The sequence below is a fragment of the Apostichopus japonicus genome, chromosome 4 (genome assembly GCF_037975245.1).
Source record: "Apostichopus japonicus isolate 1M-3 chromosome 4, ASM3797524v1, whole genome shotgun sequence".
Taxonomy (NCBI): Eukaryota; Metazoa; Echinodermata; class Holothuroidea; order Aspidochirotida; family Stichopodidae; genus Apostichopus; species Apostichopus japonicus.
In genome coordinates this window covers 16,210,868-16,223,774 of record NC_092564.1, presented here as the reverse complement: position 1 = coordinate 16,223,774, position 12,907 = coordinate 16,210,868, and the positions used below count along the sequence as shown (strand labels likewise).

General features: G+C 36.0%; 1 protein-coding gene across 8 annotated transcripts in view; it reads right to left on the bottom strand.

Annotated features, from left to right (window-relative positions):
- LOC139966596 (poly(rC)-binding protein 3-like) overlaps positions 1-12,907 on the bottom strand; it is a 188,434-nt gene that overhangs the window by 7,686 nt on the left and 167,841 nt on the right. For 7 of the 8 annotated variants that reach the window (XM_071969790.1, XM_071969792.1, XM_071969793.1 and 4 more), the window contains one exon: positions 2,838-11,975. The exons of the other annotated variant lie outside the window; for it this stretch is intronic. In XM_071969790.1, the coding sequence (XP_071825891.1) occupies positions 11,603-11,975 (373 nt within the window). In that variant the 3' untranslated portion in view covers positions 2,838-11,602. Of the gene's footprint in view, positions 1-2,837; positions 11,976-12,907 lie in introns of those variants that run through there. 8 annotated transcript variants of the gene reach the window in all.

Here is a 12,907-nt window from a genome sequence, read left to right as displayed (position 1 = left end):
TAGAACAGGGGGTGGGGGGTAGTGAATAAAGTAGCCCTTCAATCGAATTCCTGCAGGTTACTGCTACACTTAGGAACAGCAATCCTCTTCAAGAAGTGTACAAACCAAATCTGCATGCTCCTGTTCTGATTATCAATCTGACGAGAGCGTATACTGGATCGAGCTCACCAGATATTAAAAGTAAGAAAAGCTGGTGTGAATGGAAGCAAGGAACCGTACCTTACAATTGGAACTTTCAAAGCAACGGAGAGAGAGAGCCGCGTTGAAGAGGGAACCTGCATACACCCGAAAACGCGTTGTCTGGACACCATGGGAGCGGAGAAAGGATGAAGGGGGGGGGGGGGGGGGGGGTGGCTAACCCAAAAGGACTAGGTAATCATTTTGATACCTGAAATCTCCAGACTTCCCAAGGGGTTTATTCTTGATGAATGGCCTTGAATGATATCTTAAAGTGTGCAATTTCATGGCATCTTGAGAGTGTCCGCAAATAAATCTAAGCACTAAAACTTCTCAATGCAAGTATCAACACCTGCCAAGATCCAGAGTACTACTCTAGTAGATGTATGTAGGCCCATAAGAGCATCTGTATATAATAAGATTGGTAGTTACTATTGCCATACAATTACAGTGATGCGGGAAGCGCCGAACTGCAAAGGGGGAGCCTGTGAGACCGGTAAATTAAGTTCGCATTTGCGCGCATGATTCACGATACGTCATTCTGTATACCAGTATAGTGTCGCGGACATACCAACGGTTGTTTACTTATGATGAACTCCTCGTGACATACCATGGATTCCATTGACCAATCACCACCAAGTGATTGTCAGTACAATCCAGCCATGTAGCTATAGTTACTATATCTACTGTATATCAATTATAATATGCCAATTGAATTACAGTAATGTTAGTGACCATGGAGGTGGACTCGTTCATTGTGACAGCTTTCTGGAACGTGGTTACAGTATATCAGATCTGTGTGACAAAGACTGTGCGATATGTCTATCGGGATTAGCTCTGACATCAGTATGACGTCACAGTTGGGAAATGTGCAACTAGAAAATTGTCTGGCTTTGGGTTCTTTAGTCAAGAAGAAGAAAATAATAGAACAAAACATTAGTTCGCACGCCTCTCATCTTCTTCTTCGTCCGACAGATCTGTTACTCTTCTTTTTAAACAAATGTAAAGATGAGTAAGTTAAAATTAATATTGTAATAAGTTTTACAAATCATAAGCTACTACGGTTACGCTGATAGCAAAATGATTCACTCAGTACGAATTCCATTGGGCATTTTACATTTTATTCATTCTTAACACATTTCCATCACCATGGTTCAATGGGTACGTACATTTCAGAGGCAAAAAATCTCTTCACATTGGCCAAGGTGTCTAACAAATGAGAATTAACTTGGAACGCCAATTTGTTTTCAGGTTGGCAGGCTTTATCACCGTACTAATGGGAAAATCTAGACCAAATTAAGGATTCTTAACCCTTCGAGTAGAGGATTGTAAAGTCCTACGACCTTTCAATTACTGGTCACTGTCCCAGTTATGTAGGGTGTACAGAGATGACGTCATCGAAACTGACCTCTCTCGGGGAATTGAAACTTTATCACCAGGGAATGACTAGAATGTTATAGGATGAAGAAAGACTTTACTGCAGGAAATGGAGTGAAAATATACCGTGTCGTTTCTACACATATATATCTATATCTATTATCGATTAGTAAGTAATGTATCATGCCGCGAGTAATTCAAATATGGACATTCCACTCAATTCATTCACCAGAGGGAGATGCGATCGTTATTGATTCGCTTTCTCTCTTCTTTTTTTTCTTCCCTCTTTTTGGTCCGCTCAATTCCGAGGCAACTTCACTTTAAAGTGATATGCCCGTTATGTCGGACATAGGTGAATATAAGTTCACCAAGTTACTCGTGGTTAGTAGAAATTATGACAGGTTGGGTCTTATTTTATATATAGATTCCTGTTATAATTATTGAAAGGATTCGTGTATGGTGTTCAGCGGATACAGGTGTATAACTTATGTTAGATATGCTACGGGTAGGAATGTTGAGGGAGGGGGAGGGGGTAAACATGGACTTACCACTTAACAAAATTGAGTACTTGGGGTCGAGATAAGAATGGTCGTTGGTTGCAGCTCGCTTTGTTTAATGTATCACGTACGTTTTATTGAGCTATAGACCAACTGTGGACCCACGTAGAGAGAAGTGTTGGGATAGGGTGGGGAGGGTAGGGGGATAAGACAAGTATGTTCGTCCTTCTATATTTCTTCGTTTCACGTGTCTCCCTATGCATTACAGTTTAAGTATATCTCCACACTTATACTGTATAACACCTATTTGTAGTAAGGCTAGTTACTACAATAGCGTTAGCCCTTATTGTTGCAGTATATAAATCTATTTGATATGTGATCCATTTGCAACGTTTGCCTAACGATCGATGGACTAGAAATCCAGTTTCAACACAAATGTAAGCTTTTTCGCTAAGAAATCCAATATAAACTTGGACTATAATAGCCCCCCCCCCCCCCCACACACACACCAAAAAACAAGAAGCAAAGTCGTCAGGGCAATTGCCATGGATCATGACGTCACGGCCGGCTGAAGACGTCACATTCACCCAGTGTTCTGTTGCCAGATACATTAGTATGTTTCCATTCCCGATAGAAAGCTTCAAGAATGAAACCTATACCAGACGACTACACAATGTGCGTCCGTATACACATTTGTATTAACACATTTTAAAATTACTTTCCAATGACAATGTTTCAAACAAAAGTTTAACAAATACAAACAATGGATTAAACAAAAAGAGAAAGTTTCGCTTTCAATCAAAAGTGTTTTATTTTGCAATAATGTTCCCCTTGAAATAAAAATGTATTTTCAAATAACGTTAACAATATTTTTGTTTTCAATTCTCCATGCTACGTAAACAAAGAACATCACAACGTAAACATACAAGAAGATACGAAGTAGTCTCATCAAATTGTATCACTGTAATGCTGTCAATAATGCCAACAAGCTATTCTATGATAGTTAAAGAAGTATTCACTCGTGCGAGCGATTTCATCCAGACATACTGACAGTCGTCAACACGAGAGGTGATGAATAACTCATTCATGCCATGGATTGGGGGGGATGGAGATGGGAGGGGAGGGGAGGGGAGAAAACAAGTTGCATTGTGGGTAATCATTCAACTATAGTGACTCTTATACAGACACATAAACAACAGCGTATATAGGACGCTTTGCTGCGACAAGCAAAACTTAATTTGTTATGTTCGTCCGCAAATTTACATTTCACTCCTTGTATAAATGGTAATACTGAAAATTTAAACTGAAATGATTGATGCAATGTTTCGACTATTCACTGGCTTGGATTTAACATAGTAGGAGGGGAGGAAGGGGAGAGGGGGGGGGGGTTGGCAGGGGCGGTGGTAGGGAAGAGGTGAAGCAGATTATCTTGATATCAGTGCACAATAAGGTTAATTTGATTATATTAGCCCCCAAAGCCAGAAGACTCTTAGGTTAGTTGCTGCATGGTAATACATTTATAATATTACCTTTCTTTTGCTCTAAACTACTGGCCCTTTGTTTCGGGTTCATCCATGCTGTACTTTCATCATTGTCCAATATTGGACAGAAATTGTCAATTTCTTGATCCGGGTCAACTTATTTCACCTGTACCAAAACAATACAGAAACCATTTTGTTTCTCAACTGGGTGGGCTATAATAGATGTACCTAGTAAGATATCAATTCATCACGACCAACATCACCCCACCCCTCCCTTACCATCCCTTTCTTTGTTTCTCTAAGGTATTGCTGATATTTCAACGGTTGACCTTACATGACCTTTGACCGCCACCAAAAACAACTACATTCTTGTTACATGTTAAATACCTATCAAGTTGTCGTGCACACACTAGTATGACTATTACATTACTGAGTTGACAAGGCTGACCACTTGGAGACCTCTGATAGGCTCAAACAACCTTTGACCTCCACTCACATAGTTTAAGAACGGGTCTGGTGTTTACCCTGATGGACGATCTTTGACACGAAATGTAAATGAATGGTGCAACTTTAGACACTTTTCATCCACCCTGCCACAACATACCATGTTAGTATTGGCTTGTTTTCAGAACATCAGATGTAGACCAGAACAGTGCAACATGTTTTCTTCCCCCAAATAATGTTATATAATAATTTCATCAAAATAATAAAATTATGATCAAAATATGACATTCTAGGGCAAGGATTTTCTTTCCAATCTCCTTACATTTTTCAAAGTGGTTAGAGTTTGTCAAGTTGTCACCCCAAACGATGTTAAGAGAATGGGGAATGGGGGGGGGGGCGGAGGTGGGGAATTATAGAAAAAAAGAAAAGAAAAAGAAATGAGAGGAAAAAAAAAACACTACTGATATTATACCTTGCAGACCTGGTTGGTTAATCAATGCTTTATGAATATGTATGAACTATACAGAGGAACAGAGTAAATCACAGCAATCTACACAATGAAGACATTCAATGCATCAGCGTCAACGATAACGACCGAGAAGACAGAAGAAGATGAAGAACAATGCAAAAGAACAATGAGATAAACAATAGGACAAATACCCACCAGAGACTTACACGTATATGTCTCGTGGTTTGTTCGACAAAAGTCGTTTTACATCGATTTTAGCATGTTTCATGGCGTAGTACCAATACCATAAGACAAACATCTATAGGACTACACATTTAATCATGGCTTATTTTATTATAACTAGTGTCTTTTGTAAATAATCTACTGCCTTTGTTGAAGTTCTTTGGTTAAAGTGATATTTTTGAATAATAAGAAGAAGATGAAGAAGGGAAAAAGGGAAGAAATATATAATAATAATAATAAAAAACCCCAAAACTGAAACAAAGAAGAGTGATGTCACATGTGATATACACCTAAAAACATTCCTTAAATGACATTGGCAAAACCCAATGCGTATCTTAATCTTTTACGTACACACACAAAATAAAAGAAGAAAAACCATAAAATAAATGAATAACATTCCATTATAATACTACATTCTTGTGTTTAAAACTTGTGTTAAAAAAAAAAGACATGGAGAAAAATAGAAGCTGAATGTTTATTTACATCTCTAACTCTTTTTTTTTTTTGTGTGTGTGTGGGTGTGTGTTGGTTGCGTAGTGAGCCTCAACAGTCTCCATAAATGTTTGATAACATTTTGGCAAAAGAGTGAAAGGTAGGATTATGACACTGGCTTTATTATGCTCAATACTGATGGTTGCAAGAATATTATTTATTAGCTGAAAACTTTTAGTCTAGTGGGTTTGATAAGAGTAATGCCTAACCAATACTTTTTGCATAGGGTACAACTAGGTTCTGAAATCAACCATTTATAGTTAAAAACTATGAAAATCAAAAACACATATTTAAGTACAGTGCCTACTTCACACCATCCACACAACCACCCCCACCCCTCCCACCCAATCAACAAACTTGGAAGCTAACACATAGAAAAAAACTTGTTGACCCTGTTAGCAGTAGCCCAGTGTAGGTTGGAGAAGAGGAGGGGAAGGAGGGTGGAGTAGTTTTGTGCAATGCAGAGATGATAGAACTTGTATTTCCAATGTTGAATGTGTAATCAATTTCTTAGCAAACATGTTTTTAATTTGCTGTTTTAGATGTTACAACTTAGCTGAGTACAAATGTAAACAAACGACAATGATCAGAGTTTCCATCTTTCTTTGAGAGATCCAGAGAGATTCTACAGTTTTTTTGTGTGGTCACAATTGCAAAATATGAGAAAAAGTAGAGTTGTGGGGTGGTGGAGGGAGAGGGAGTGGAAGGTGGTGGAGGAGAGCATTATTGCTTGTTGGGGGGGAAAAAAAACTAAGAAAGCTTACCTAAGTCTAAGATGTTACTCAATACCAGCAAACTTTGTTTCATAATCCAAATAATTACATTTAAAACAAAAGACATCATAAGAAAATAAAAAACATAATCAAAATTCCAAATTGTACCTACAAAAGATTTCTGAGATTGTAATTCTTGCTGCATTGTTCTAAGCTCTGCTTTTAACAGAAGCCATTTTTTGCAAACAGATATAAAAACATCTCTTGCTATTAGACTTGAGAGTCTTAAAGCAGGAGCCTTTGAACCAAATCAAAAGATTGATTTCATGCTTAAGTCTCTGTGAAATTGAACTGTGAAACTGAAAATCAAGTTTCAGTTTCAAAATGATAACAAAACTTGCATTAAGACAAGTTTACTTTTGGGGCTTGCATAGGATTACAATTTTGAGAAATCACCAAAAACCTAGCGACCCAAATACAAATAGAAAATGCTGTTTTCAGAGTATGTAAGTAGAAACTGATCATGTATCCTGATTTCAAGTTATGTCTATTTAGTAATTTCAGAAATTTTGAGGAAAGAGGGAGTGGAACACATGTGTTTTTTTAACTTCTAATTATTTGTTTTTTAATCTTATAATATCAAAGAAACAAACACTTAACTTTTAAAAACACTTAACTTAAACTTGAGTTGTGAGGTAGCAAGTTCAAGGGCAAGACTTCAAACAGGATTTTGAAATATTCACTTCTAATAAATACTTTTTTACAAGAAAACCAAAAAAACAACAACTATGCAATGAATTCTAATTTCAGAATTAAAAGCCCTACCCCCCCTCCCCCTTACTATGGCTCAGGACAATTAAAGAGTAATAGCACAGCACAAAAGTTGTATCTGAATATCAAAGGATAAACAAAAGATGTAAAATAGAGTGTTCACTTGATTTGTATAATACTTACAATTGTCAGGACACATTTTGACACACTGACAACACTATAGGCTGACTAGAAGTTGCTGGTAGTGTCAACAAAATTAAAGTGTGGACATTTCACTGAAAAATTTAACAAGCACATTTTTTGGTCATAAGGATTAAAAAGAAATGCTCTCTACAAACTATTACATGTGGTTTTGACGTCTTGCGAAGCAGAAACCATTTTCCTTATAATCGAGAATTAAATTTTTGAAACATGATGGATATAAAAATTTCCTTGAAATTGTTATTTATCAATTTTTTTTCATAAAGTGATGGTTTATTTAAATGGTTTATTTAAAGTGCATCAATCTACTTCGAGAATGATTATTACAATCCAGAAGGAAGAATGTTCATGAAAATAAAATTCACACTATCAAATATTAAATACAACTGCTGCCAACACTACCAGGCAAAACTTACTACCAAAATTGGTTGTAAACTTTTAAAAGAAAAATAATCTGCAATATTTTAATTTTTTTTTGGTTTTTTATTTAATTCTGTATGATTTTCATTACTCAATTTAAATACTCTACAACTAAAAAAAAAACAACAAATTTTCAGCCACTTTTAGCACGAGAAATTGACGTGCTTGATCAAAAAGAGGTTCCTCCATTGCTACAATTTAACGAGAGAGACAGCACTTTTTTTTATGTTATGTTATTAAACAAGTAACTGGCATTATCAATCCCATCTTCTAACATCTTTACAACTTCTCAAAGAGAATTGAATTTGGCAAGAAGAAAAAGAAAAACAAGACAAATAAAAAATAAAACAAATATAACAGAGCAAAAAAGAATGAAAAGAGAACAACGAGTTAGAGAAATTGAGATAAGAAAAAATTCTGTACAGGAACAATTCACTAAAATGAAATTTTTTTTGAAGTATTTACACTTAAACTGGCAGTTCTTTATAGACAGCGATTTACCTAAAGACTTAAATAACAGCGAGAGAGTATTCCACATTAAAACCTAACGAATACCGATTTATCAAATCCTATTTTAGACTATCGGCTCAATTGACCAGTTAGTTTCGCTAACAAAGGGGTTTTTATTCCCTGCATAGAAGAAAAGCCATCATTTTGAAGATATTGTTGACATAAATCAACATTGTATATAGCTTTATGATGATGGTCTCCGCTACCAATAAATGTTGAATAACTAGCCTGATTTTAAATTTCAAATTGTAAAAAAAAATTTTTTTTTTGGTTTAAAGTAAATTGTGATGATAAAATCTTAAAATATTCATGTCTTTACACAAAATTTGTGATCTACTTGCATATTTTTACATTTGGTTGTGATCCTTGCTAACTAGCATTCAGCTGTATAGTTTTGTTTCAAGACAACTCCATCGCCCAAACCATTCCCAAGTGTTCATAATATTTTTTCCTTGGATTGAAAACACACTTGTGTCAAAATATCTCTATAATTAATGAAACCCTATTTTTACTAAATGCTTCTTCAGGCTCAAAAAAAAAAAAAAATGTTAGCAAAAATTGTAAGCACCCAGAAAGGGGCTTAACAACTTCAATGGTGTGATCCAGAATGATCAGTGAATAGATGGAAAAAGAAAATACTTCATATTAAGATACAAAGTTTCCTTTAACTTGAAGACATCAGCTATAAATATTTAAGGATTACTTAAAACAACCCTTTATTCTGCCCCTGAGAAGCAACGTTCGATACGGCAAAAGCAGTGAAGAGGTTTAACGATGAGAATTAATGCATGACAGTGATTGATATAATTATTATGGCATTTATAGGCCCCCGTAGTAGCCCAATGCTGAATACTTGGTTCTCTCTGCTACTGAATTACTAAGTAAGGTTAAGAATCATACTTATGGCAGCAAATGAGCTTTTCGTTTATAAATATCAATGAATATTGAATACATAATTTATTAGCTTCTTTTTGAATCCCATTAATAGCTTTATTGAATATTTCGGTTTGAAAATTTAATGCCGCACTATTTCGACGTGAATTAAATTTGTTGTGACGTTATTTACTAGACAGACTTATACTGATGCAGATATCAGAACATGAATATTCACGTTCTGCTCTGCGTCGTCCTCCGTTGAATACACGACGACGATTGAACTGGCCGACTTTTTCAGTTTTGATCTCGAAAATTGAGAAGGAAAATGAAAACAGAAGATATAGAAGAAGAGGATGATTTTGTCAACTACGGGAGTTAAAGCGTAAACTGACTCTTTTAAACTTTCAAAAAGATGAATATTAAATAACTGATAAAACCATCACTAAACAGCATACGGTTATCACTTCACTGGGTCTTAACAGACTTGTCTGGTCCGGTCAAGACTTATTGTGCAATTGCTATCTACACGGAAGACTTTAAAAAATTGAAAACAGAGTGAGCAGAAGAAAAAAAAAAGAAAACAAATTGTGAAAATTCCAAAAATGATAACTTGTAAGTCAGCCTCAATCCAAAAATGCAAATGACAATATATAAGAAATGAATTAAAAATTAAAAAGGAAGTTGAGAAAAAGAAAAAAAATAACAACCCAAATTGGTGTGACTACTATGTTAATACATCGAATGAAGATTGAATACAATAGAAAATACAACCAATAAAATATGCCAGAAATGTGACCATAAAATGATTAAAATTAGGTTAAACTTTTGAAGACATTGAAACAATCTATCATCATAAAAAATATTTAAATAATTTTTTTTTTTTGCTCAAGAAGACTTGGGATTTTCAGACTCCAAATCATTGTCTATTTTCCAACTTTATTTTACTTTTACCTACAGCTTTGCCTGTTTCTCCTGTTCTTTCTTTGAAATTATTTCCTATAGAGAGAAGTCTTCCTTTGGTCAAAACTAAAACACTCCGTCCTCTATTTATAGATTTATAGCTCACTAAATCGTGCACCAAAGTGGTTGCCACGGTGAAGAGGATGGAGAAATGCCAAGAAAACAGCACACAGAGGGAAAAAAACAAATCTTTGCAAACTATTTCAAACTAATTAGATAAATGGAAAAAAAAGGGATATATACAAGGGTTTGAATAAAATTTATTCTGGTACAATATCTTTAAATTGGTTGTCTCTGTTGGTCCATGCAAATATAAGTGTACACGACTGGGAGTTACTCGGTTTTTACTATTTATCGCAAGACCTCTACCTCTGAGTGTCTTTATATGTCGTAAATATTCATGCAAAAATTTCTTAACTACTATTTCAACCCCTAACGGCTAAAGATGTCTGTCATTCGTCTTTCGAATCTTTATCAAGAAAACCCCAAACTATCCACCAAGGAGTTGTTTGGATACATCTTCTTTTTGTTGTTGTTAAATACTGTTTTTATTATTATTTTTTTATGCAAGAAAAAGTTGGCAAGTTGATTATTCTGATGTTGCCTAGCTGATTCAAAGGAAGGCAAGTATTCATTACAGGCAAGCTACAATTCCGTTGAAAAAATCATTGCGCGTGTGCACCGATCGTATTTGCTCGTATGCGGTATGGCAGGCCTACCGGAAATAAAGAAAAGATGATTGTCTTGTATCCGACTTCACAACGTCGAAAGATTATAAACAACTCTCTTATCATTTACTTCAAACACTTCATGAGCCACGGGAGACTACCGTAACACGGCTGAGTCCGATAAGAGTTTTCGGTTTGATCAGTCTCACCTATGATTTCACTTTTGGTGTGCACACATGTAGGTTATATTATCACAAGTCCCATTTCTATCATTTCAAGTTTGCAACACTCTGAAATATCTTGGTCACCCCTTTTCAAGAAAGACGCTTTATTGTTCTACCTATGAGATATCACTTCCACTGGAGACTGGAATAATATGATAGTAATATTGGTAAAAGGTGCCAAAAAGTCAAAAGTCGATTTTACCAATTTCACATTTTCTATAATAATACTGGTAACGTTTAATGCCATACCCACATAGCAGCTGTAAGCTCACTTCTAAATGGAAAGTGGAATCAGTCACATACTGCTTCCAACAATCCAACCACCACCCTTCCCCACCATTCAAATCCATCTGAAACATCTTTTTTTTTGGGGGGGGGGGTTGCTGTCATCAAAATACGAAGGTACTTCCGTGTATCCCTGACAGAGAGTGAAGATATTCAATGTAGAGTTGGCATTCCAATGCCAGGCAACCAAACATCCCCCCTCCCCACCACACCCAATGCCCACCACTGCACTATATTGTAAATTTTCAACACTGCACTATATTGTAAATTTTAACCTTGACCAGCCAACTTTTTGTTTCGAATGGTTGACAAAAGTGAAAAAAAAAAATATATCAATAAGTTTTTGATTTGTAATTTGACTGCAATCATTACAATAGTGAAAAATAGGTGTCTGGTCGATAATGATCAGAATATTAAAATGGATATATTAAATATCTGTTAATTAACATCCATATGACACATAAAATTCTACTAAGATTGTCTATATTTGATCAATATTTTGAGTACTAATAGATTAGTTTGGTGAAATTGATGAACATAACACGATAAGCTGCTGTAAGCTCTCCTACAATTTTTTTTTTAATTCCATGACACCAACACTGACTAAAAACAATGCCAACACAGGATGAAAGGGGAGCCATCGTCAGTTTTTTTTTTAAAATCTATCAGCTTATATCGAAAAAAAAAACGAAACAAAAAACAGAGCGGATGCATGATGGTGCAAATTATGAGATTTGGTCAAGAATGAATATAACAACTGCGAGGGTAGCCAACGTCTCACAGGAGGATGGTGGCGGGCGGTGGCAGCTACGGCATTAGTATGGTGCATACTTTCTACTTCCACCGCCGCTGTTGTTCTGTGTTCGTAGCTTGGAGGTGTAGACGTTATGAGAGAGCGAGCCCCAGTCCACGTTCATGAGGGGAGTGGTCTTCAGCAGGTTGGTCATTTGTAGCGATGCGAGCAGGTCGCTTTGGGGTGTGGAAGTCGTTATGGTGTCGGTGCTCATGCCCGAAGATGGTAGAGAGGCGGTAGATGAGAGGGCGGACAGTACAGGAGGGAAGGTTCCATTTAAGGGCAGGGGGGAAGGAGTAGAGGAAAGGTGTGAGGGAGAGGTTGGGAAGGGTGAGACAGTAGTTGATGACAAGCTGGTGGGGAGGGTAGAGGTCATGCCTTTGGCAATTTCCAAGCTGTGGGAAAACACAAAAGGGAAAAAGGGTAGAGGTGTAATCAACAACAACGACTATGAAAAGATGGGACTATAAAATATTCATTAACCAACTATCGAAGGGTGTTATCACAAAATGGAGAAGAAAAAGAAAAAAAAAAAAAATAGTGAGGTCATCTCTTAGGTGCTGTAAGATATATCTCTCAGAAAAATGCATCATTTATCTATACCAAACTGATTGAACAACTAATAAGACGGCAAACAATTTATGATGCCACTTTTTTTCTCTTTGCCTTCTTCTATATCTGTTGTTTGGGCAAAAGAAACCGAGCGCATTAAGCTTCAACGGCTTAAATAATGATTGAATTTCCACATTGTACAGGATAGATAAAAATAAACTGTTTCTTGTTTTCAACTTTTCATTTTTTCTTTTCTTCTTTGAAGACTAGACCCTCCTTCCCCTAAAGCACAGCTGAACCGATTCATGGGGTTCCAAAATCCAGTGTGACAACCCTCTCACGGACGATGTACAAAGCCACGTTTCTGGATCAATATTAGGTATTTGGGAAAGTTTTTACATAACTTTATCATATTATTAAACACAAGAAAGAAGAAAATTGGGTAAACCATATCCAGTCGGCAGTTCTGATCCTATTCTAGGATTCACAACTCGATACAATTTTGTTATTATTATTTCCCCTTTCTTCTTCAGTATGCAGCTAAACAGCACCCAAGGGATGACAATGCCACTACAAAATTTCACGAGAGAATAATAGGATAAAGGAAAAAAAACAATGACTGCATTGTTTAATAATGATCATGATAATAACAAACACCTGACAGATCACATGATAAGTAATACATGATGACTATTTAAGAAAAAGTATATTTTCTAGCTTGGTCTGCTGCCATTTAAAGATGTCGCATGCATGCAAGCAAAAAACTGTTTTAACA